The sequence below is a fragment of the Peromyscus maniculatus genome, chromosome 9 (genome assembly GCF_049852395.1).
Source record: "Peromyscus maniculatus bairdii isolate BWxNUB_F1_BW_parent chromosome 9, HU_Pman_BW_mat_3.1, whole genome shotgun sequence".
Classification (NCBI taxonomy): domain Eukaryota; kingdom Metazoa; phylum Chordata; class Mammalia; order Rodentia; family Cricetidae; genus Peromyscus; species Peromyscus maniculatus.
This window is the reverse complement of record NC_134860.1, coordinates 6128455-6150524: the sequence shown is the minus strand read 5'-3', so window position 1 is coordinate 6150524 and position 22070 is coordinate 6128455. Positions and strand designations below refer to the sequence as shown.

At 43.6% G+C, this 22070-nt stretch overlaps 1 protein-coding gene across 1 annotated transcript; it reads right to left on the bottom strand.

The window, feature by feature from the left end:
- Positions 1-7378: 7378 nt before the first annotated feature.
- On the bottom strand, positions 7379-16365 carry LOC143267476 (disks large homolog 5-like). Its single transcript, XM_076545616.1, has 6 exons — positions 16125-16365; positions 15194-15356; positions 13844-13972; positions 13001-13184; positions 9145-9260; positions 7379-8192 (listed from the first exon to the last, which is right to left on the bottom strand). Exons 1-6 carry the CDS (start codon positions 16255-16257, stop codon positions 8105-8107), a joined length of 813 nt encoding a protein of 270 aa, XP_076401731.1. The 5' UTR covers positions 16258-16365; the 3' UTR covers positions 7379-8104.
- Between the last annotated feature and the right edge of the window lie 5705 nt (positions 16366-22070).

Below are 22070 nucleotides of genomic sequence, written 5' to 3'. Positions count from 1 at the left end.
AGAGTTCAAAGCCACCCTGGACTACATGAGATTGATTCAGTCTAGGAGAGAAACAGAGCTAGACAGTAGTGGCATACACCTTTAATGCCAGTACTTGAGAATCACACGCATTTATCCCCAGCGCTAGGAAGGAAGTAATATGGCTGGGCACAGAAGGTATATAAGGCATGAGGATACAGGAACTAGACCCTTTTCAGCTAGAGGCTATTCAGCTGGAGAGCCTTTCAAGCTAAGAACTCAAAGGCTTTCAGTCAGAGGATTCCTGGAGATAGGATCTCGCCTTCCAATTGGCCTGAGGATTCAGTAGTAGATTCGTGCAACAGATATTAAGTGACTATAAGACTCAGCAAAGTGGTTGCTACCGGTGGGAGACAGAACATTGCCATTGGATGGGGTACCTGAGGGGCTTCTGAACCAGAAAGTCCTCTGTTAAATCTGCATGTTGATTGTGAGACATCCATTCATCATGAGTCCCGAAATCCTGCATTTGTTTTGGGTGTTTTAGCTGTTTGCTTTTAAAATAAAGTAAGGGCTGGGGGCATATGGCTTAATTGAGAAAGAAACTGGCTGTACAAGTCTGATGAGTTCAACCCTAGATTTCACGTAAAAAGTCAGAACAGTGGCAGACATCTGTGATTGCTTCACTCCTGGCAGAGAACTGGAAATTGCCTGGAAGCTGGAAGATCAGCTGGACTAGAGTACACAGTACATCCCAGAAACAAGAGAGACCTGTCTCAACAGGTAGAAGGAGAGAGCCAACTCCTGAACGATGTCTTTTGACATGCACAGTGTCCTGGTTAGGGTTCTGTTGCTTCAATGAAGAACCATGACTAAAGCAAATTGAAAAAGAACGTGTTAATCTGACTTACAATTCCACATCACTGTTCACCACTGAAGGAAGTGGACCAGAACTCAAACAGGAGAGGATCCTGGAGGCAGGAGCTAATGCAGAGCCCATGGTGGGTGCTGCTTAGTGGCTCACTCACAACAGCATGTTCACCCTACTTTCTTAAACAGCCCAGGACTAACAGAGCAGGGGTGACCCCACTCACAATGGGCTGGTCCCTCTCATGTTAATCAATACTTAGGAAGATGCTCTACAGGCTTTCTTACACCCTGATCATAAGGAAAAATTGAGAAATATGGCCCCCTCCTCTTGGAACCCTAGATTTTGTCATGTTGTCATAAAAAGGGACCTCACAATATATAAGCTGTGGGATGTAAGTGCCCTCCTTCACACACACACACACACACACACACACACACACACACACACACAAAACCCAGCAAGTACAGTGTTCTAATTTGCTTTTCTAAAACTTGAATTGAAAAATGTTAATACAATAAATCACCCATTTCTGTGGAACTTAATAATCTGACATAAATGATCTATTGTGGGGCAAAGGATACTAAAAGTGGAAAAAGAAGGAAATTCCAGAGATAATTTTAAAGAGGGAAAATTAGGGAAACATGCCATATTAGAGAAACATGTCATATAACACTAACAAAATACCATAATAGAGTTATATAAGCAGTGAGGTATGGTTGTCAGAGTAGATATTGCAATAGATTGCAGTGTCCAGGAACTTTGTACACTGGGGAAAAAAGAGATACAGGCTGGCAGGAGAAGAATGGACCATCAGAGAATGTCCTTAGAATATGGCAAGTTCTAGACAGATTTCTATTGTTATAATAAAAGTAAAAATTCAATTTAAAAAAGTGATGAGTTTATTTACCTCACAGGTTACAGTCTATCATCAAGGGAAACCTAGGCAAGATCTCAAGACAGGGGCTTGAAACCAGAGGAACACTGCTCACTAGTCGGCTCAGCTACCTTTTCTCTATGGCCCAGGCTCACTTGCCTAAGGATGGCTCTTCCTACAGAGGGCTGAGCTCTTCTCTGTCAATTAGCAATCAAGAAAATGCCCAAGAAGCATGCCTGCAAGCCAGTCAGATGGTGTCAGTTCCTCAACTATGTCTCAAATAGACAGCCGAGAATAGCCAGAAGCAAGCCAAAGGCAGAAAATATAAACTTCAGCTTATTGCAAAGAAAATTGACCCTCCATGAATAGGATTCTATGTCCAAAGTGAAATTTCAATTGTAGGAAGAATAATTTAATAGAATTTATGGAGAAAAAATGAAACAATATTTAAAATAATGAGTCACAATAAGCCCAAGCCACAAAGGAAAAGTTGGTAAATATGATGATTGAAGCCTCTTCTAGAGGCTTCAGGGTGGACATGTGGAGGGGCTGTGGCATGACCACAACTTTGACCACCCTTCCAGTGTTTTGGTGGAGGAGTTCTTATCAGAAACCCTACCACTTACTACAGAGACCAGGTCCCAAATACAAGCCTGAGTCAGCAATTGGATGTCAGAGTTTATGTTCTAGAGAATTGGAGGAGTCCATTCTGCTTGATGATTTGGGGAGGCAGCATCCCATTTTCAGAGCCCTGGATGATGAAAGCTTCTAAAGCAGCACCAGGCACATTGTCTATTTTAATTATTCTTGGTGGCACACAATGCAGTGCCCACACTCATGATCCTAGTGTCAGTGGTGAGCTCTGCAATATGATTTGGCTCTGGAGTATGATTTATTACCTGTTACTTCTGTCTTCAAATCCTGCCTCTTTGACCCTCAATAAACTTCAAATCCTAATAATCAATTTTTGCTTTGAAAACAATTGATGATTTGTACCTGTTGTATATAGTGAAGACCCCACAGAAGTCTTCGCTAGGCCGTATTGTTGAAGAGAGAGTTTTAGACTTTTTTTTGTTTTTTGTTTTTCTCTTTTGTCTTTCCTTTTGCAGCTACATGGAGTGAGCAAGAAGTGGTCTGGAGGATTTCAAGTCCAAATTCATGTGGCCTGAGGAACCCCACTCTTTCTGACAGGTCCAGTATGTTTGCTGTGAGAGGCCTTTACCCGTTCTCTTTAAAGAGACCCATTTGTCCCTCTTGGACCCCTTTCCACTACAGACACTGCCACACATGTCATACTTATTTCAATGTCTATTCTCCAATTGTATAGAAAGGCCAGAGACTTGTAACTGGGTTTCTAGCTCATCCCCTACTACCCAGGAAACCAGAGACAGGTATTTATTCTTATTTCAGCCATCCATGGCCATAAAGAGGCCAATAAAAATCATCATAACCATGGGATCTATAGCTGACTCAGATGTACCTTTTGATTATTGTCACTCCTTCCTTTCACTCTCTAAGGGATCCATTTGTTCATGAATATTAGTAAAGAGCAGAATACTACTCTGATGACTATTCTTAGTTGTCAACATGAATACATCTGATATTAACTAAAACCAAAACATACAGGGCACACCTTTGGGAGATTTCTGCTTAATTTCTGCTTAACCTACTAGAAGTAGGAAGATCTACTTCTAGTCTGGATCTTTGACATAGGAAATCACAACTTTAATTCTGACGTTTAATACAGATATAGTATGGAACACTCTTCCTGTAAGCCTAAAGAAGGACATGGAGGAAGGAAGTTTTTACTCTTTCTCTACTTGCTCTCTCCTTGTTAGCACATCCATTCCTTCACTGGCATTAGAGCCTATTCCTTTAAGATTCCAGCATACACTGCATACCAGTAGAGACATCCAGTCTTGTGAACTAAGCATCTACTGGATTTTTGGACTTTCCATTATAGCCAGCTATCATTGTATCGGCTGAACCATAGCCTGAAAGTCATTCTAAAATAAATTCCCTTTGTAATAGAGAGAGCTACAGTTTATAACTTCTGTTACTCTAGCGAGCCCTGACTAATACACCAGGCATGTAGAGAAGACATTCTAGAGTAGTTTGTGTCTCAGCTATGTCACAAATTCCCAGTGGCCACCTTCCCTTAACCATTCTTCAGGTGGTGCTTTGGTGTCGGCCTTCTTGGTTCTTAAAACATCTCAGCAACAAGAGTAAAATAGCAAATGTCCCAAATCTCTCAATTGGAATGCATAGTAATATAATAAAATGAGTGTATCAGATGGAAAGATTCTAGGGTAAGTGATAAATAGAAAGCCTTAGAAATAGAAAGTCTTAGCTTTATTGGTCCATGACCATGTACCTACACTTTTATTAAGATCATAGGACAATTTCTCAGAGGTTTGTTCTCTCCTTCAATCATGTGAGTCCTAGGAAAGGAACTCAGGTCTGTAGGCCTAGGAGCAGTTACCTTTACCCACTGAACCATCTCTCCAGCTGATCACATCATCCATGGAATTGATGAGCTTTGCATCTGTATTGATGTTGTGTGTGTATATATGCCTTTTATTCATAAAGAGTAGATCATTTCTATGCTTGATTGACAGCACCAGTTTGTTATCCCACAGGATTACTTCCTGCACACATTAACTCTCTGATTCTCTGTCAGTCTCAGAAGGTAGATCCGGTCCAGGGGAGCTTCCCAAAAATAAAGCAGTATCTGGTAGAAGCCCTTCCTCTGTACACACTGTGATCATCTGTGGTTGAAGAGCACCATCAACCATCCCTCTCCTTTCCTAGCCTTGTACAGACATGCTCCACATGACAGGCATGTCACTCTGGCTGGTCTGAAGCTTACTCCCAACACTTACCTGGAGCATCCAGAGGCACCATTAACCACAACTCCACCACCAGGAATGTCTTATCAATTCTGCATTTCATCAGATGGCCCTAATATGCATTGTCATCCAGGATGAGATGTGAGAGGTCTGCTCTAACCCTGATAATAAGTGATGCTCGAGCAGGATCTTGAACCCACCAATGCCTTGAATGAATGCCTGGCATCCTAAGACAATTACAATGCCTACATCATATGCTTGTCTCTACAGGTCTCCTGAAATGGTTGGAGCTGATTCATTCAAACTAACACAGCATACATAAGTAAATGGACAAAAGTCAAGTGCAGGGTCTGGTGAGATGGCTGCTGCATTTTGAGTATTTTCTCTCCCAAAGGACCAACAGAGCAGCTAAAAATCCTCTTTAACTCCAGGTCCACATGGAATCTGATGGCTTCTTCTGGCCACTGGTGGAATTGCATGAACATGGTGTACAGCCCTGTGGCAGGCAAAACAACCATAGATATAAATAAAAGAAAGAAATCTTTTAAAAAAATTGCACCAATTCACAGTTAAGGACAAAAGCACCAAAAAAATAATGTCCCAACATATCTTGTAATTCATTATGTTTGCAGTCTGGTTATTATTGATACTATATTCCAAGGAAACCGTGGGCAGATAGCTCTGGTTTTCCTAATTTCTTTTTTATTTTAAATATTTTATTATTCTCTGTTGGTTTCACATCATGCTTCAAAATCCAACCTTTCCCCTTATCCATTCTTTCACACCTGAGCTCTGCCTTTAAAACATCCCCCCCCCAAAAAAAAACAACTAAAAAGAAAACTGAAAACTCAAATTTTAAAAAGAAACAAAGTCTCAGCAAGGAAGATTTAGTGTGACCCTGTGAGTCACACAAAATACCCTTTAGTACATACATCTTTTCTTTAAGTGTTTCAGGCCTCTCTGGCTTCTCTACACTATAGATGATGGACCTTCACTTGTGGTCCTACTCTTGGATATCCTAATGATGTCTTGTGTCATAGAGATCCTGAAGCTTTAGATCTTCAGAAACTGGGCCCTTTACCTGCTCCAGCAGTCCATGGATAAAGAAGAAGTTAGGGTGGGATAATTCATAGCCATGGTTCTGGGCTGGGGTTACCTGGGATGATCAGACTGCCAGGTTTCCTTCATCTTCCACACCCCAGCAAGCTCTCCAGCACTGTCCCACCTAGCTCACCCCATGCAATGGGCAGAATGGAGAGAGGCCAATTGTCCTTTCCTCATGCACTCGAATCTGACTTACCCACATTCAGAGCAAAGGAACAGCTCTAGTGTTTTGTGAGATGATGTGCCAAGTCCACAAACCCAATTGCTGCAGCTGCTGAGAGGCTGACCCAGCTCCTCTGTTCTCAAGCCCCAGATTCCCACTCTCCCACCAGCTGCAGGTGGCATTTGCTCAGGTGAGGAGGGCATCTTTCCCTTGCCCTTGCCAACACAACACAGAAGAGGGTGGACTGAGTTCTTCTGCTCTCAGAGCCTCAGGGCCAGATCACTGACACCACAAACAACAGGGTCAGCTACTGTGCTGCTCAGTCCAGGTTTAGAACCCACTCTCCGCAGTACTGCAGTGGGTGAGGGGCAGGTCCAGTTCTCACTAGTGCTAATGCCAGTGATGAGTAGGGTTAACACTTTGCATCCCTATCCTGTCTTCAGCAGTAAAAGGAGCCACTCACATCAACATAGACCAAGTCTGTTGCAGGGACATGGACCAGGCCTTTGACAGCAGCCTACGCCTGGAGGACACCAGGGTCCCTGGTGGCAGCACAGGCCACTCAGATCTATATGGCCCCAAAGAGAACACAGGCCTTAGAAACTACCATGGTCCTAGGTGACAGCCCAGACCCCTCCCTACATCTGTGTGAGCCTTGGTGGCTGTACATGCCATAGATATGAACACAGATCCTGGTTGTGTTTGCAACATGCATACAGATATGTTCCCAAGATTTAGCACAGGCCTGGATACCACCATGGCTCTGCTTGGCAATGAAGGTCACACAGATTGGCAGGGACCCAGCAGTACCACATCCCATGGTGGTAGCTCAGATTCTAGGCACTGTGTTTGATGGCAACAGGGGCCTGAGATATCAACACCGACCCTGGCTACAGCAGGGCCATGGATCTAGACATGCCCCTCAGTTACAGCCCTGGTCCTGATGTCATTATGGTCCTAGGTGGTGGTACAGGCTTCTAAGACACATCTGTCCACTTGGGGGCATATACCTTTGACAACAACATGGTCATAGGTGGAGGCCAAGACTGCAGGTTGCTGCCAGGCCCTCACTGGCAGAGGATGCATGGGTATCAACACAGACTCCAGCAGTTTGTCAGGTCCATGGACAGGATATGGCCCTTGGCAGCAGACCAGGCATGGATATCATCATGGCCCCAGGTGGCAAGCAGTCTATGGATTTCTTTCATAATCCTTTAGTAAATGTTTTCATTTCCTGAGAGGCTTTATAGCAATACTGTTGTTTTTCTAATTCATGTGGTGCACATGATCACATCCTGAAATGGGTATACAGAATGCTATAGCTAGGGTGAATAAATATATGACCACAAGGATACAGTATGGATACTTTTTCCATTATGCAATGGGAATCCACGGAGTTGACAACACCATCTGCATCCAAAACCCTGTGTAGCCCTAGCTTCCTGAGAACCCACTGTTGTAGCTCAAGCTGGGCACACAAGTGATCTGATATTACAAGAGATTCTGGGGCTTACTAGAGTGAGACATCACACCTGACCAAAGAAATTGCTTCTAAGTCAGAAAAGTTCAAAATCACTTTATTATTAATAAAAACTCAGTAATATTACTCAATATGAGCTTAAAGAAATTAGTCAATAAACAGTGAATATCTTTAGTAAAATACCTAAATAACAACAAGAACAAAAGTAAGAAAAAATGAATAGCAAAAGCTCAAACCATAACAAAGAAAACCAAAAATCCCAAAACAAACAAAACCCAACCAAAACCAAACAAAAAAATTAAGGTTACAAGCATTCTTTCAGTGCACATTTTGCAGCAGAGACCTACAGTCTGTGGCTGGCCTTGGAAACATGGTAGGAAGGCAGACAGCGATTGTAAAAAGCGTTTTAAAAACTAGTATAGCCATGCCTCCTTTGGGTTTGTATGTCAAGTTCTCACAGAGACTAAGAATGAGACCTTTCTAGAGCATTCGTTGTACCCCTTGGGAAGCTTTTGAGTTCACAGCTCTAAAGGAGTGTCTTCTGAGGAGGAGGAGGCCTTGATTGGAGAGTATAGCAGGTCATAGGTTCAAGGCATCTGTGGTTTCTTTGGCCTCCTCAGTTCTCTCAAGATCTGCTGTATGAGAAGGAAAGGCATTCAGACACAGAACCAGCTTGACTGGGCCACAGGCTAGAAAAAAATCAAGACCTATTCACACTGGAAGCCAAGGTCAAGAGCCCCCAGCCTCCCACCAATGCCATCTTTGCTGAGGGTGGATGCATTGGTGGCTCACTTGCCTGTGAGACTTAGTGCTCCTGCTGCAGCAGCTCTGTCTGCAGGAGGCTCTCATCCTGGGCTGTGGCCTGTTCAAACTCATATTGGTGATGGTCTAACCTAGAGGAGGAAGGCAGTTAGGTAACAGGCCTGGTAGGGACCTGCTATGTCAGCTGTTCAGCCTGAACCAGGTCTAGTCAGCTGGACAGTCCAGCATGACCTTTCATCTGAGGTCATTTCCTGCATTTCCTAAGGGAGGAGGGTCAGAATGGACCTGGACCAGGATTTGATTCTCAGCTTTTAAAATATACCAGAAGATGAACTGAGAACTACACTGTGCTGGGCATGATAATCAGGACTTTTCTCCAGTTGTCTAGATAAATTATTTTGACAGAAAAAAAAAAAACAAAGTAGCAATGTCTGAGTAAGAGTAGAGGGCATATCTACATGAATCTGATTAGATACAGGCAATGAATGTGAGCCACCTGAGAAACTGAATGTAGACACTCTAGGGGAGCCTACAAAAGAAAAGCAGTGAAGGATCTGATTATTGTTAAAGAACAGAAACTGGCCTCGGTTCAACTCCTCAACTCCTAAATCTTCTTATAATAGAAAAATCTTTTCACAGGAAACAGATTCATACAGTAGAGAGCCTGTAATCTGCAGGAGTGTGCTTCATGTAGATCTACCCAAAGGCAGGAACTTCTCTCTAAAGGTGATGTTCAGGAAGGAAAATGAAGTGGCAGGTGCACACACTGTCTTCCACAACTAACCCGCCCCCTGCTAGGTTGAGGACTACAATAGGGAGATTTGTGTGGAGAAACAGGGGACACTGAGAAGATTCCAGAGAGCTCAGATGGGAGTAAGGGGTAGACACTCCCCAGAAACACTAAGGATCAAACATAGTGTTTCCTGGAGAGGTTCTTGTTGGCCAGGCCAATACAATATCCTGAGGCATTCTTACTCTTGCTGTGGCTTGGAGCTATTCAGATGGTGGAAATCCCAAAAAGACAGAGATCCAGGGACAGGTGACACACATGGTTCTAACTTCTCTCCCAGCTTGGGCTCTTACCTCATCTCAGAGACACTGAAGTGATGTTGCAGCTTTTCTGCCAAGTCCTCTTGCTGGGTGACCAGCTCCTTCTGCTTCAGCACGTCCTTCGGTCTTTCATCCAGGCTCTCTTGCTCCTGTTCATTAGAAGATTGTGTTCTCAGTGGAGGCTTGCTCATTCATATGCACACAAATAATTTCATGAACACACACACAAGTACATGTATGCACACATACAAGCACACTATAATGCAGTAACATGTTTAGCTTCACAGTTAATACTAACATAAGGAGCAACCACCAGGGATACTAATGAAAACAAGGTAAACCTGTTGGAAGAGAGAAGACAGTGAACATGGGAGAGAGGCAGTTCAGTCAGTGAAGAGCCTATTTGCAACCTAATGCAGAGACAGGTGGCCACAGGGGTCCTTGTCCGTTAACTAACCCTGCTTAGGAAGTTCCCCAGGCTGTGCAGTATAGGAATGTTCCCCAGCAAAGGACTACTGGATGGTCATGGACAACCCCACTGGTCTTATTCACTGTTTCCCAGTTCCCCCAACGTGAGCAACTTCCTTCAAAAAGGGCTCTCTGTGCTACAGGTTGCTTAACTTTGGACCAAAAGCAAAGAATCTCAGGAAACTAGAAAATGTCCATAACCAGCATCCAAAAGAAACAGTTCCTTCCTTTGAGGTGATTGTGCCATGGATGTGTTTGAGTAACAAATGGCTGACTAAGTCAGTGCCAAATGATTTTATGTATTATTTTGTGCTGAACAATATTCCATGGAAGAGCCTGACCACATTGTACTGTTTCACTCTTTGAATGATGGGCATCATGAAGCTACACTCAGGAAAGCTGATAAATCCCCGAGAATCCGTAGTTTCTCTGTGGACACTGACTTCATGTTCTGGCATCACTGGGTCATCTGGGAATGCAGTTCAACTTTCTGAAGACTTGTGTGTAGCTTCTCACTGTGCTGTACCATCTTACAGTACCAGCAATGTCTGAGGGTCCTCATTTCTCCAAACCCTCCATTAGGATGATTTTAACTCAGAATGAACAACTTTGGAGAAAAGCAGTTACTGAGTGCTGCAGACCCAGCATATAGCGTGCCCAATACCCTCAGGAATCTAAGTGGGGTGCACTGAGACAGCCCCATTCTCATACCACATCCTGGATAGGGAACTTCTGCTGGACTGAGTTGCAACTGGAAGCACACTGCAAGTCAGAATCTCTCAACGACTAACATCCAGCCTAAGTGCCAAGGCCAAGGTTAACTGAGCCAAGGTTAGGGAAAGGGGAAAAGCAAGTGGTAGCAGACAATGTGGATGAGGACAAAACAGGATACAGAGAAGACACAGCAAGCCACCTGACCATTGAGTGTGCAGTCACCATTCACCCAGAGCAGAGAAGAGACACAAACCCTCACCCAGCCTATCCTGCCTCTCAGATACCTTGATTTGCCACAGTGGTCTCCTCCTAACCTCCATGTACTACATTCCTTTGGTTTGCTCCAAGGATTTCTTTTCAGATATATATTTTTGTCTCTACAAATACCTGAAAATCACTGAGTTATAGCAGCTTTTGTGTCCCTTTGTTCTAGTGAGCTAGGAGGACATGAAGATGGGCAGCAGCATACAATATTTGATGGATGCCAAGTGAGGGGTCACAGTACTTTTTCAGAAAAGTTGGTTCCATCATCATTAAAAATGTGTAAATGAACATACAAATACAGATAAACACACACACACACACGAAGTTACAAATCCACACATACAAACACACTTGCACATATAAGCAACTGAACTTGCAAACACACTCAAATATTTACCCCTATACATACAGGGAACATGGGCACATACACACATACACACTCAACCACACATGGTCACATACACACACCCAAAGGAGCACCTCTGTGCAAGCAATAGACAGTATTCACACACAAACACACATATAGAAGTTCACAAACACATAGAGACATGCACAGAAAATCACAACACACAATATACAACAACCCCAACACACACACACACACACACACACACACACACACACACACACACACACACTTCCTGAACCTAGAATGGTCAGTGAGAGAGGACTGTTGCCTTGCAGCACCTTTTCTGATGTATATAGAGGTAGCGGGTCCTCTATGCTGTCTACAAGGCTCTTAGACTCAGCAAGGCACTGCTACCCCGGCCTGCACTTAACTTTTCCTTGAATACATTTTATCCATCACAAAACCCCCTGACTCCACATTATCCAAGTTAACCCATCATAGTCTCTTCACTCAACTTATCCTGGCTCCTCCACAAACGACCTTGATAACCCAAGAAAAAGAAAGTGACACATGGTCAACACCAGGAAGTTTTCAACAGAAGACAGTGCATATGATATGAATGCAGCCCAATGTCAGTCAGAAGGAGGCCAGTGACATCACCTGCAGTGCTTGTCAGGAACCCAGCACTCTGCAAAACTATGAGAGGGAATCTGTTCTGAGACACAGCCATGCACATGATATAGTCAGCAACACAATGTCAGCAAGGAGATGCACTGTGGGAATCTCGGTTGAGAAACCAGAGACAACCCAGACATTTCCTGTGGTCTTAGCTCTGTGCAGTGAAAGCAAAGAAGCCTGCTATTTATTGTTAAAAAAAAGCTGTAGTGTTTGATTTTGTTATTTATTAAAAAACACATTGGTATCAAAACAATAAAAGTAAATAAACAAAAGAGAAAGCAAATATATCTTTCCTCTCTGTGTATATTTAAACTTGTAACATTGGATAAGACAAAACAAGAGAGAAGTTCTACCTTGGAGGACAGGAGATCTAAAGAGAACTGGGAGCCAGATTAGCCCAAACAGAAAATTTCAGGTTCAATGAAAACCTGGGCTCTAAGGGAATAAGGGAAGAGAAACAGATGACAACATGGGATTTCATTTTGTAGCCTCTGAACCTACAAACCGATTTACACATTTACACAGGCCTGTATAGATAACACACAGACCACAGAAATAGGAAGTGAGCAGAAAACAATGGTGAGGACATCATGCTGTAGGAACAGTTGAATTAAAAATATGCACATCAGGTGTTTCAAGTGAGACCCACAACACTGCTATCCATCCTTTGGAGACTAAAAATTCCTAGGAGAGCACACAAGTTCTTCATGCTATGTTGAGTTGATAGGAGAAAATGTTTTCTTGAAGCTTCAAATCTGTCACCCCAACCCTCAGCCTGTCAAAGGCCTTCCACATCTATGGTCATCCAGTCAGTTCCAGACTGGAAGCTCCAGGATGGGAGAACTGTCCAGCACCATGCCTAGAAAAAGGGCTGACAAGGGGGTACTCAGGCATCTGTCACTATGAACCAAGAGCTTGGCAAAAGGAAGAGAACACATTGGGATGCAGGAATTAAGGAGAAGACCACATGCCACACAAAACATTGACAAAGAGAACCACTCACTTGGCACTGACAATGAGCTCTAGTCCTTGCAGACTGCTTCCTATCTGTGATCTCACATGACCCTTGCAAAGCAAATGAGCCACAGGCCACTGACATCATCAATGAAAGCTTTGTGCTCTTCCCTAAGGAGCTCCCTGCATAGCAGACCTCTGATCATAATGACATGTAGGTGGATGATATGTGACTGAACCAGTTCTCAATGAACTGCAGCTTCTAGCAGAGCAGGAGGTTTCCCTTGCCAATTATCCAGATTCTTGCAAAAGGCTAACTCTCTAGAACGACTCGGGAATGATCACAGAAATCAACACTTGGATGGTATATAGGTGGGGGTCTGGATGAGTGTGGATGGTATATGAGTGTCTCTATGTTTATGGTTGGACAGGTGGGCACCTGCCCCTGCTGCCTCAGCCTACCTGCTGCTGCTCAGCAGAAGGGTCACAGATGACCTCATGAGCCTCCTTCAAGAGCCTCTTCAGCTCCTCACAGGACTCTTGGATTTCAGTCTGCTCCTCCCACAGCAATCTGTACTTCAGTCTTAAAACATGTATATTTTCCTTCAGCTCAGTGCAATCTCGGAGGACCTGGCCGTGGAGGTAACTGAACAAACACCAAAACATGGTGAGACCCAGCCAGCCTCCTTTGCCATTCCTACCCCCAAGTACCACCAGCGCTGAAAAGTCCCAGACCCCCAGAAAGCCCAAGAATGGAGTTCTCAGTAGCCAAGCAGCATCACTCAGATGCAAGCCAAATCCAGAGAGTAACAAAATTGCAAAAAGATTCAAAATACTTCTGAAATTCCTGATGCCAAAAGAGATCCTGTGCCTCTGAGAACAGGGTCCAGCCCATACCTGTGCTTAACTGTTCATGACATTGGGAAAGCATCAGCAGGTTGAGGGCAAACACTGTCAGAAGGATAGAAAAAGCCCCAACCAGAATCAATTCTGTCTATGGCTACCATGGAAACAAGCTCTGGGAAGCCCTGGTCAGAGCCACACAAGTACTAGGATACCTGACACTCCCTTCATGGTTCAAACCATTTGTTTTTTATCAAGGGGCTGCTGAAGCTGGCAGGACATTGCTTGGAGGAGAACAGTGTCTTTTCACACTTAACAAAACTGAGTCCAAGAGGCACAAGGCCAATTACCACATGTCAGGCTGCTTGCTAAGAGGCAGATAGGCAAGAACCAGAGCTCTCACATTGAGTCAAAGAGAAACATGGCAGAATCAGTCTCTCCCAAGATAAATCAGGCACATACCTGTAGGACACATTCTCTTCAATCAGATGTTTGATCTTGTTCACACCGTCACTTATTTCCATTGGCATTTTCTGTAAGTCCAGCATCACCTGCTTATGCTCTTTTTTCATGATTTCAAAAGAATTCAGCCTGTGGTAGGGCATGGCCCCAGGAGAAAAGGACCCCATGAACACAGGCCACAAAGATCATATGGAATCAGGCTATGCTCTGGACTCCTCAGTGCCATGGAAGACACAGCCTGGCACTTATAAAATAGGTCCTCCTGGTGCTTATTAAACTTCCTATCATGTCCCCAGGCCAAAAGAAGAAGGAGTTATCCACGACTACATGAGCACCCTCAGTGGACTTGGAGCAATAGATGATCTCTCTAAGGAGACCCCAGGAGTCTGTGCCACATACTGGTGCCACCGGAAACCTATGGTGACATTTTCCTGTCTTTACAACAGGGATTCTTATGCTTAGCTGCCTATATGCTACACAGAGGACCAGAGCATTTCAAGGGAGGAGTCCCAACTTCAGGAAGGCATTATACACTTCACAAGGGATTCCAATATTCCACCAAAGTAAGAAGAGTGGCCAAGGCGTGAGCTTGTCAAAGAGAAGCTCCCTGGTGTCATCACTGGCATCCCCTGGAAAATGTGAAAATGGCAAATCCTCGGGCCCTGCCACAGACTCTAAACTCCCAGGAGTAACACACACACACACACACACACACACACACACACACACACACACACACCACATAAAAATAATAATTCTCATGAAATACAGAGAGTTTGCACTGTCTCAGAGTATAAGGAGGAGCCAAGAATAGCTTTAGGCCTTTACTTCCCACATACACAAACATTCCACATATAGTCAGGATGCCCATGAAATGCAGAGTTAGAACAGCCTCAGAGTATAAGGAGGAGGACAAAAGAGAAGCAATGATAAGCACCAGGCCTTCCAGACACAAACTGAGATGGATGAATGGGACCAGGCCCCTCCAGGATTTTTCAGCACACAATCATCCGCTGATCAAGTACAAAGACTCATCACAAACTCACAGGACCTAGCATCTCCCACAAGCCAACACCTGCCAAGGCCTCTTGAAATGCATGTTGAGAGCTCACACACTACTGTCCCTATCCCAAAACTGTGATACAGGCCATAGGCTCTGCTTTTCATTTGAATGAATAAGAATAGCCTGTGTCCCAATCTCATACCTACCAAGGTTCCAAATTCTGTGCACTCAGGAAAATTTGTTAAGCACCAGGACACCCCGGAGCTTCAGCCTCCTGTTCCTCAGGAAAGCTTAGGTAGACACTGTGGGGTCAAGATGGTCAGCAGAGAACTGCACATAATGACTACCTGTTCTGCAAATCCTTGTCTATATAACTGCCCAGGATTCCATGCAGTTCAATGTGCTCGTATGTTGTACTCTGTAGCTGAAGGGTTAGTTTCTCCAACTTTGTCATCTGCTTCTCCTGGTCTATGGAGGTGGAGCCTTGGGTTGGTGTCTTCCTGGGAGTCCCTGCAGGAAGACAAAGCAAAGTGATCTTGTATACTTGAATATACATAGGGCCAGGAGAATCCATGCTAGTTCCAAGAGGAAGTATGAGGAAGAGGAAATGTTAGGTACCCATTGAGCGCGCCAAAGAGTAGGCCACCTATCCTCAAATAGGTACCCATGAGCTAAGTATCTGTCCTCAACCATGATGGATGGGCATGTGCCTTTCTCTCTAATGCAGTTCCCTGGACTGGGAAGATATAAGATAGCCCAGCCATATAGATTTGGAGGACAGTGTCAGCTCATATATGATGTGGTGTAGGTAAGTCCTATTGTCCCTAGAGCTTAGCAGTACCAAGTCCTCATCCCATGTATCCAGGACAAAGTATGGGAATGACTGAAAGTTTTCTGCTTGGCCAGGGGAGTTTCCCTCCCTTCTTATTGGCATCAGACTCCCATGGAAACTGATGGAATCCACTAGGATGAAGTGCAGCAACACCCTACCCAGAGAAGGACACCTAATTAGTCACCACTTTTTTCCTGCTGGCCCTTCCTTTCAACTCAGAATGAGATTAAGTATGTCACAGAAAGCTGCTGCAGGCAGGAAAATCCATGGCTCTTCCAAACTAACTATCAGAAATCGTTTAATCTGGGTCTGCTCTTAGGGAACCCAGGGAAGCAGGATAAGTCCATTGCTTCCCAGAAATTCACAGATGCTAAGCCCCACTCCTGGAAGGCCCAGCTCAAGCTCCACCTCCTCCAGAAAGTTCCCAAGCCCTGCTCAGGACTCACAGTGCCTTCCCCAGAACCATTTATTACTCCATGTTTTACACTGAGACTGAAGCCCAGCTTCCTTCTGCCTCTCTCTGGTCTTCCCATGTTCTCTATTCTCCCTCCCAAGCAGCCTTCTCAGTCTTGCTGACATGTCTATGGGCAGTGGAAGAATACCCCACAGTCACCTGGTGTTCCCACAACAATGGTGACATCAAGAGAATGCCAAGGACTCCCCAGAATTCAATAGGTAGTCATGAGAAGGAACTACTGGGTTCACCAGCAGTAGCCCTCACCTACCTACAAATTACATCATCTGCAATTCACTGGAAGCCATACTGCCCTTCACAGGAGACTTCAAAAAACCCAAGGGATGACCTTTATCACCTCCTCATTACAAACACAGGGATCTCTCTCTGTTTCATTAGAATATATTCACTAGTTTATGTAAAGGAAGTTGAAGACTCTCTTCCAAACATATCCCAGGAAATGGCTCATCCAACTCATGAAAACTCTAGTCAATAACATAAGAAAAAAAGTTTTCTAGGTAATTAAGTAAGGATGGTAGGAAGGGAAATTCAGTCCCCTGAGGCCAACAAGCATATTGTGGAGGATCCACAAAGCTGTTAGTATGGTGGGAGATACTCAGTGTCTTGTCAGAACAAAGATAAGTCCTGTAGTTGATGAAAATTACTCTTGAACTTCAGCAAAATTCATTCCATCCATCATAAGATACCAATAGTGTGGTAAACTAATGGCATTTCATTCTGGAGATACTAAGAACCAGAATTCCCTGTGGGAACACTCAACACAAGAGCAAAGGATGTGCCATTCCTACATTTAAGTTTAAAGAAAGATGAACGGCTAGTGAGAGGCCCCACAGATATGCAAAGGCATTTTCAGAAAATGAGTGATGTGAGGCAAACTATGTCTTTTCAGATGTTATTTCACACGGACAAATCATGCTAGACAATGTGAGTTATCTCAGTAATACCCAATTCTAGAAGTCAAAGCACAGCACCTGCCCTACACACTTCCTCTTATCAGTTAATCCTTACACACTGAAGAATGAACAGAAAGTGACTGACAGAAGAAACTTTTCCGAGACAGGTTCTGAAAACTCAGACTTGAGTCTCCTTCTCTGTGGGTATCAGTTTCCCATCTCTCTATCGGGAGGTGGCTGGCTCAGAAATCAGCTGGTTTCCTCTGTCTCCCTGAACAAGAGAACCCAGTGGACAACCTCTTAAGTCTTACAGCAGTACAGGATGCTCTTTCGCTGCAGAGCCCTCAGCCATGTACTTTCAGAAGCCAGAAGGTAATTGCTACTGTTATAATCACTTTGGTAGTATAGGGATGCCCAAGTCCCTTGCTCTGTGATTCAGAGTTCATGTTAATGGAAAAGCCATGCAGGGGCAAAACATAGTCAACAGATGCAACAAAGTCATCCTCACTAACAGTCCAGGACACCCAGGGCTGGCAGGAAAAGGACAGTCTCAGTCCAGGTCCACTGAATCTAACAGCTCTTAGGCTGAACTGGAGACCTGTGTGCCATCAACAGCTGGAAATTCAGAAACCTTAGAGGTCTTTGGAAGACAGAAGCACTTGGGGGCTCCTGCCATACTAGTGATTGTGATGTCAAGTATGAGAACCTCAGGGTTTTCCAGGGTACTCTCCTTTCCCTATCATCACTGGCACATAACTAAAGGACTCCCGTGGCTGTGAAACACAGTCATGGTACAGAAATCTCATTAATTCCTCTGTGCCCCCTTCCAAGAAGTTCCAAGTTCTTCAGTCCTCGCTCTGAAAGCTGAGTCCCAACACATCCAGAAAGCTCCCCAGCCCATTTCCAAAACTCACTGCCTCTTCCCCAGGACCATTTTCTCCATGTTTTCCAGGGAGACCCAGGACCAGCTTCCTTCTGTCTCACTCTGGTCTCTCCATGCTGTCCATTCCCTCTACCAAACAGACTTCTGAGTCTGGAAAGCATGTCTAGGGGCCAAGATTGTGGCCAATGAACAAATGATCTCAAGGCAGTCAGTGTTGCTACAACACTAGTGACATCACTGGGATTCCAAGAGCTGTCCAGGATACAACAGAATGTCCAGCAAAGGGTCTGCTGATGTCATGGGGCACAGCCTTTGCCTCCTTGCTAATTAGTTCTCCATGAACTGACCAGAAGATGTTGTTTCCTTTCCCGGAGTCTCTCATGTGACTCAGCACCTCCTCCTTGCAAACCTAGAGATTTCTCTCTGCTTCATAAGAATTTTTCCAGTAATTCACCCATGTGGAACTGAAGTCTCACTTTACAAACACTGCCTAAAATTGGCACTTACCCTCCTCATATCCATACCCAATAATATCAAAAATAAATCATGCCAAGGAATTTGGTCATGATCATTGAGGAGGAGGGTTGTATTCTGTGAAGTGATTAAGCACCTGAGGAAGGCTATGGTTAAGGGAAGGTGACTATTGGGAAGTTGTAAGTGAGCTGGGACTGTTATGAGACCCTAGCTGCTCTAGAATATCCTTTCTACATACCTGGTGTCTTAGCCAGCATACTCCAGAAGTAATACAATGATTCTTTATGGAAATGGTATTTGTTAGAATGGCTTGCAGGCAGTGCTCTATCTTATGCAACAATATCTGGCTGTGAATGGAAAGGCCAAGAATCCAGGAGATGACCACTCCACAACACTGGATGTCTCAGCTGGTCTGCAGTATATGCTGGAATCTTAAAGAAGTAGGCTTTAATGCCAGTCAAGGAATGGATGTGCTAACAAGGCCAGTCAAGGAATGGTTGTGCTAACAAGGCAAGAGCAAGCAGAGAAAGAGAAAGAGCTTCATTCTTCCAAGTCCTTCCAACAAAAGGTATTGCCCAAATTACTTCTGGATTAAAGATCTGAATTAAAGGTGTGTGTAGCAGGAATCTTCAAAGTTCTTATTCTTAAAATCAAACCTGGATCCAGGTATTGGCGTGAACACTAGAAGATCAGAGAAGCAGAACAAGCCACAGCTACCTCACCTTGCCAGTTCCTCAGCTGATCCTGTTTCCTTCAGACTGGAAGCCTCTGTGTCCTCATCCGAATGGATTTCAGCTGAACTGCTGCTCAAAAGCCTAAAACTTAACAAGCAAAATGCTTCCATTTCCTGGTTTTCACGTCTTATATACCTTTCTGCTTTCTGCCATCACCCCCTGGGATTAAAGGCTCATTTTCTGGGATTAAAGGCATGAGTCACCATGCTTGGCTGTATCCTTGAGCACACAGAGATCCAGACGGATTTCTGTTTCTGGAATGCTAGAATTAAAGGTGTGTGCTACCACTGCCTATCCTCTATGTTTAATATTATGGCTGTTCCATTCTCTGACCCTAGACAAGTTTATTAGCATGCACAATATTTTGGGGAACACAATGCTAGCACATTTCCCTTTTTTGTCTAAAATTAAAAAAAGCTTATAACTAATACAAGAAAAATTATATCCAATAAGTATATACAATATACACTGTCCAGATTACATTAACAATGACTAGTCCATTAACATTTGACAAAAAATTCCATTAATATATTAACAATGTCCAGTCCAGTAACATTTGATAAACTCAGACAAAAAATTCATTACTTATCCTATTTAAAACAAGGAAATTTTTTAAAATTAGATTCCATAATCTCACTTTTTAACTTATCATATCTATATTCTCTCTCTTTTTCTTTTCATAATAGATTCAGTAATCTACCTTTTGTCATTTTTATATCTTCCCCTATTTTGTTTTAGTGTAGATTTAATGATCTACCCATTTATTCTATTATTTATTTATCTTTTTTCTCAGAGTATATTCGATAATCTACCTCATATATCTATTCTCTTTTTTATTTCTTTCTTTTTTTCAAACAAAAACTCTGAATCTAATCTCCTTGTCCAGCTTTTTTCTTAACCATTAACAATTAACAACTTGTAACCAACCATTGTAAACAATAACAATATCCAAAAGTCATTAAATGACCAAAAACCTCCCATCCCACCTCTTGAGAATGTGGGCATCGTTTTCTTAAAATTACTTCCTGCTTTCTGGGGATGAAGACATCTTTAGGGGATCCTGAAAAGATAATTTTTGGGTTAATTGTCAAGTCCTTTACCATTTGTCCAGTTGCTGCACATTGAGTAAGTGCAGGGCTTGTTTCAAGTCCTTGTTCAAGTAGTCTGTCAGGCTGGATCATCTCAGCTAGCCATCTCAAAATTGTCCTGAGTAGTCTGTAGTCCAAAGTCAATATTTTGGTGGTGTTAATCAGCTTAATGGCTTTACAATTTACAGTCCATGTGGAATCATCTTTGTGGGGTCCCGTCATCCTTTTGAAGATTTCAAATTTGCTCCTCCAGAACACATCTTGCTCACTCCATGCATTCTCAGAAAGGAAAAAACCCTGTTTAAATTGGAAGACCCAGGTCATGGTTCCCTGCAGACATTTTATTGTGTGCCTCCTCTGTGGTTTGGAGCAATCACAGTCTCATAAATGTCTGTCTCTCGGGACCATGAACTTTCTTCCCTAGAAGAGAAAAATCTTCACAGCAATTTCTCCCCAACATTTGTCTTGCCAAACTTTTCCAAATTGACCTTTGTTGATGCTTTCTTGTAACACGATGTTTCAGGCAATTCTCTCCGAACAAGCAGTAGTAAACCCTTTGTCCCAGGTAGTAGCATCACCAACACGAAGAGATGTAGCAACTTGGGGCAGAAGCAGCTGCCCCCATGGTCCCACTGCCACTGTTTGTGTCTGGGCCCTGGCCTTAGCTTCTCCTTAGCAAACCTCCTAGGCCGGCCCCAAACTCGGGATCCTCCTGCCTCTGCCTCCTTCTGTAAATCCAACCAGTGTGCCACCACAACTGGCAATGTGTAGCTTGGGCCTGACCTGGGGCTCACATGGCCACAGGTAAGTAGCTTTTTTGTGAATTTCTACCCACGAATGTTGGGTACCAGATGTAGCAGGAATCTTCAAAGTTCTTCTTAATAAAATCAAACCTGGAGCTAGGTATTGGGGTGAATGCTGGGAGACAGAGAAGCAGACCAAGCCACAGCCTCCGGTATGACCTCATCCCTCAAAGATCCAAATATAATTAGATACTCATACTTCAAAATAAGCACACATCTCCCACAGGTGTGCCCTCTATTCTTTGTTGTTTCTTAATCCAGAAACAGTCACGTTGACAACCAAAAATAGCCATCACAGTCTTATTCCCCTCTTCACTAATATTCATGAGAATAAGGCTCACTTCGAGTGTAAAAGGAAGGAGTGACAATAATCATGATGACTTTTAGTGGCCTTTTTTTCGGTCATGGATTGCTATAATAGAATGAAATACCAGTCTTTGCTTTTGTGGGTAGGAGGGGATTAGCTAGAAACCCAAAGCAATCTGGTCTCTCTCTATAATTGTAGATTTGAAATTCAAATAATTATGTTATGGCTGGTAGTAACTGTGGTGGAAAAGGGTCCAAGAGATAGAAAATGGGTTCTCTTTAAAGAAAGGAGAAGAAAGGAAACAGACTGTACCTGTCAAAAAGAGTGTGGTGTCAGGAAGAGCCACATGAATTTGGAATTGAGCTCCTCCAGAACACATCTTGCTCATTCCATGCATTCTCAGAAAGGAAAAATGCCTATTTAAATTGGAAGACCAAGGAAAGCCTTCTATGGGGTCTTCATTGTAAACAGCAGCTAGAAGCCTCCTTTTGCTTTAACAGCAAAAAATGGTTTATTAAGATTTGAAGTTTCCCAAACAGATCAAGCTAATCAACTGTCTCACTTATCCAGAGGGCCTGATCCAGCTAGGGGCTCCTCAGCTATTGGTTCATAGTTCATGTGTTTCCATTCGTTTGCCTATTTGTCCCCGTGCTTTTTCCAATCTTGGTCTCAACAATTTTCGCCTATACAAACCCTCCTCTTTCCACCAATTGAACTCCTGGAGCTCCACTTGTG

Coding starts and splice junctions, on each gene's coding strand:
- LOC143267476 (XM_076545616.1), bottom strand. CDS start 16,257: ATGTCAGCAAGACTGAGAAGGCTGCTTGGGAGGGAGAATAGAGAACAT. Junction 13,973..15,193: donor GACAAGGATTTGCAGAACAG/GTAGTCATTATG, acceptor GCCCTACCACAG/GCTGAATTCTTTTGAAATCA. Junction 8,193..9,144: donor TTCAGTGTCTCTGAGATGAG/GTAAGAGCCCAA, acceptor TTCCTCCTCTAG/GTTAGACCATCACCAATATG.